Source organism: Silene latifolia, chromosome 1 (genome assembly GCF_048544455.1).
Source record: "Silene latifolia isolate original U9 population chromosome 1, ASM4854445v1, whole genome shotgun sequence".
In the NCBI taxonomy this organism is placed as follows: domain Eukaryota; kingdom Viridiplantae; phylum Streptophyta; class Magnoliopsida; order Caryophyllales; family Caryophyllaceae; genus Silene; species Silene latifolia.
In genome coordinates this window covers 131,390,244-131,394,435 of record NC_133526.1, presented here as the reverse complement: position 1 = coordinate 131,394,435, position 4,192 = coordinate 131,390,244, and the positions used below count along the sequence as shown (strand labels likewise).

General features: G+C 38.6%; 1 protein-coding gene across 1 annotated transcript; it reads left to right on the top strand.

Annotated features, from left to right (window-relative positions):
* The first annotated feature begins 377 nt into the window (after nucleotides 1-377).
* On the top strand, nucleotides 378-3,827 carry LOC141609292 (protein KINESIN LIGHT CHAIN-RELATED 2-like). Its single transcript, XM_074428402.1, has 3 exons — nucleotides 378-671; nucleotides 1,021-2,974; nucleotides 3,416-3,827. Exons 2-3 carry the CDS (start codon nucleotides 1,080-1,082, stop codon nucleotides 3,624-3,626), a joined length of 2,106 nt encoding a protein of 701 aa, XP_074284503.1. The 5' UTR covers nucleotides 378-671; nucleotides 1,021-1,079; the 3' UTR covers nucleotides 3,627-3,827.
* Nucleotides 3,828-4,192: the final 365 nt, after the last annotated feature.

The window sequence follows — 4,192 nt, the reverse complement described above, 5'->3', positions numbered from 1 at the left end:
TGAATATTATTATACATCGTTTCACTTAATTATTAGTTCATAATATTACGTCTAATTATATTTGTATTAACTACTATTCCCTCCGTCTCATTCATTTGTTTACATTTGCTTTAAATAACATTCATAAAAAATAAACAAATATTCGAGACAGAGTGACTGACATATTTTATATATCATAATCTTGAAATCGTCCCGTACATTTTTTGCACGAGACTAAAATTAGTACCGTGTTGTATCACAGGGATCTACACTAGTTCTTATTATGCCATCACAAGTAAAAATTTGTGTTTTTTTAAATGCTTAAATGAAGGCGGGTCTAATGAATGGCCACGTCATAATCGGCAATAGTAAAAAGGTAGAAGGTTAAATGGCGGTGTATGAGGTGATAGTTGGGGGAGAAGTCGCATTCTCTCCCCCTTGACATTCTACCGTCTATCAATCTCTATCCTTCCTTCATCGTTCACATTTCCCATTTTACCCTCTTTTCCCTCCCTATTCTTCTTCTTCTTCTTCTTATCTGTCATTTTACCCGTTATTATATTTTTTTATTACACCCTTCCCTATATATCTATCTCTTCTATAAATTAATCTCATTTCTCTCACTTGTTCTCTTCATTCTTCAAACACAATATTAATCACTCAAATGCTCTTCTACACATGTGATTATTAAGGTACCTTAATCATCATTTCTCGTTTTTATGTGTTGTACGTACATAATCAAACAATTTTTGAGTACATTTCATTTTTAAGTTACTTATTTCGTTCAATGTGCATTAACCCATTTCATTATTTTGCCCAATCATTATGTCTTTTGTATGTTTTTAGTTTTATATAGATAGATCTTATGGTCATTTGATCTGGGTATTGACTATATTAGTGTGAAACCGCCTTACAGCGGACTAATTGATCTTCTATTATGTTACATTGGATCTATATCAGACTGTATGTTGCTATTTGTTTAAATTGCTAGTGAAAGATGATGACATTTCTGATTTTTGTTGATTATAATGGCATGTGCAGACTGCAGAATTTCTATTTTGAGAAATTTGTAGATAGTATTTACTCCTCTATTTGTAAAGATGCCTGGAGTAGTTGTGGAAGGAGTGATTGAAGATGGGTCAGAAGTAAATGTAACACTTAGTAAAGAAAATTCAGTTCAAAATGCTAGGTCCCCGAAAAGTACATTAAGCCCTCACAGTCCTAGGAGTGTTCAAGAGGAAAATGTGTCTTTAAATGAGGCTTTAGACACCTCAATTGAGCAACTTTATGATAATGTATATGAGATGCAAAGTTCAGATCAGTCACCCTCGAGGCGTAGTTATTTGTCTGATGATAATGAGTCTCGAATTGATTCTGAGTTGAGGCATCTTGTCGGTGGAGAAATGAGGGAGGTGGAGATTATGGAAGAGGAAGTTGCCGAGGAGGAGGAAAAAGATGGGGATGCCCTTAATGCTTCTCCTGCTGAAAATTCTGGTAGTAAGACCCGATCCACAAGTAACCAATCCGGGTCATCAGGGAAATCTAAAAAGGTTCCTGATTTAGAGAAGGTCAGTCCTGAGAAGGGTAAAAATGGCAAAATTATGAGGAAGAAGGCGACCCTACCAAAGAAGCTGAGGAACATCCCGCTTGCAGGGTCCGACTTAGCCTTGGATAATCCTGACCTTGGACCCTTCTTGCTCAAGCAAGCTCGAGACTTGATTTCCTCAGGAGATAATCTCCATAAGGCCCTTGATTTTGCAGTACGAGCTTCAAAATCATTCGAAATATGTGCTGATGGGAAGCCTAGTTTAGATTTGATCATGTCTCTACATGTTACAGCAGCGGTGTACTGTAGCCTTGGTCGGTACAACGAGGCAGTACCAGTTCTTCAGCGCTCTATTGAGCTTCCATCTATTGAGGATGGTGAAAGTTACGCCCTTGCTAAATTTGCAGGCAACATGCAACTTGGTGACACTTTTGCCATGCTTGGGCAACTTGGAAATTCAATAGCGTGCTATACAAATGGTCTAATGATTCAAAGAGAAGTCTTAGGGGAAAAAGATATTCGTGTAGGTGAGACCTGTAGGTATTTGGCCGAGGTTCATGTGCAAGCCATGCAATTTGATGAGGCTGAGAAGCTTTGTGAGATGGCCCTTGATATCCATAGAGAGAGTGGTTCACCCGGTTCCCTAGAAGAGGCAGCCGATAGAAGGCTTATGGGTCTCATCTGTGAAACAAAAGGCGATCATGAGAAGGCTCTCGAGCATCTAGTTTTAGCTAGTATGGCAATGGTAGCCAATGGTCAAGAAAAAGAGGTGGCTTCTGTTGATTGTAGCATTGGCGATTCATATTTATCTCTTTCTCGATATGATGAGGCTATTTTTGCCTATGAGAAAGCCCTGACAAATTTCAAGTCAGCAAAAGGGGAGAACCATCCAACCATAGCTTCTGTATTCGTTCGTCTTGCTGATTTGTATAATAAGACGGGGAAGCTTAGAGAGTCCATGTCATACTGTGAAAATGCTCTTCGAATTTACAGTAAGCCAGTTCCTGGTATCCCTCAGGAGGATATTGCTAGTGGGTTCACTGATGTTTCTGCCATTTATGAGTCTATGAATGAGCTTGATCAAGCAATCAAGCTACTCCAAAAGGCTCTAAAAATTTACAATGATGCCCCTGGGCAGCAAAATACTATTGCAGGAATTGAAGCACAAATGGGTGTCATGTACTATGTTCTAGGAAACTACACAGAATCATACAATTCCTTCAAGAGTGCTGTTACCAAAATGCGTATTAGTGGAGATAAGAAATCTGCTTTCTTTGGTATAGTTCTTAACCAAATGGGACTCGCTTGTGTCCAACGGTATGCCATTAACGAGGCCACTGACTTATTTGAAGAGGCTAGGGCTATTCTTGAACAAGAATGTGGTCCATATCACCCTGATACACTTGGTGTTTACAGCAATCTTGCCGGAACATATGATGCAGTTGGCAGGTATCAGTCTTTTTCCTGTTCATTCTTGCAAGTATTTTTTTGGTTAATTGCTCAGATGCTTGGAAATTATGTTTATTAAACAAGTTTTGGGTGCAAATGTCACTCATGAGTCATGACGTAATTCAGAACCCGTTTGCACCATACGGCCTTTGTGTCTCCCTTTATACCAAAAAAAAAAAAAAAAAAAATAAGAGGTAATATGGTCCTGCTTTACGTTATAACAAGCTTTAGAAGCTCGCCCGAAACGTGCCATCTCTCATTCACTACCAATCATAAATCCGTGTTTACCCAAGTTCTTGCCTTTTTTTTAGTTTTTAATGAAAGTTTGGAGCATATGATATGCGATCAGTCTCTGGAATTTGTTAAGGAAATATCATCCTTGCATTATTGTTGGATCATAATATTTTAATGCCACATTCATTGTGCTGGAATATATTACAGGTTGGATGATGCCATAGAACTTTTGGAATACGTTGTTGGAATGAGGGAGGAGAAGCTGGGGACAGCAAATCCGGATGTGGATGACGAAAAGAGGAGGTTGGCTGAGTTGCTCAAAGAAGCTGGGAGAGTTCGCAGCAGAAAAGCTAGATCTCTGGAGAACCTTTTCGATGGCAACTCTCAACGAGTAAATGGTGATCTTATTAAGGTATGAAGAAGATAATAGTATCATGTATTACACAAGTAAGTATATGATTCAATCATAAGAAAGCAAAAGCGAAGGAGTAAAAGGTATTGACATGATTGTAATTCTTGATGTGGGGCTCCAAAATAAAGTACTTTAGTTGTAATCTTGGTCCCCTATTATTCTTATTGGCTAAAGTGTATTACTTGATTCAATTATACTTTGTAAAAATGCCCTGGCTCTTTTGTATCAGCAATCTCCTAGTATCGTCCTCTTAGTTTTGTTCTGAGTAAATCTCATAAAGTCCTGAATTAATGTGAAAGGTGGGTTTCCTTTGTGTTAACACAAATAAACTGTTTCCGAAAATAATGTAAATACATACAGTAATTTGTATGGGTGAGAAATAGGGATGGCAGTGGGTCGGGGACCCGACCCAGACCCTGAGGGTCGGACCCTAATGGGTCGGGTATGGGTCTCATTTTTTCAGACCCAATGGGTATGGGTCGGGTATGGGTCTTAAGAAAATATTTTGGTCGGGTAAGGTCTAAGTTATGAGACCCATACCCGACCCTTAGACCCTTTATTAAAGAAAAAAA

Bases quoted from the DNA above. Each gene is read 5' to 3' on its own strand.
- LOC141609292 (XM_074428402.1), top strand. From the start codon at position 1,080: ATGCCTGGAGTAGTTGTGGAAGGAGTGATTGAAGATGGGTCAGAAGTA. The intron at 2,975-3,415 runs GTATCAGTCTTT...AATATATTACAG, and splicing joins ACATATGATGCAGTTGGCAG to GTTGGATGATGCCATAGAAC.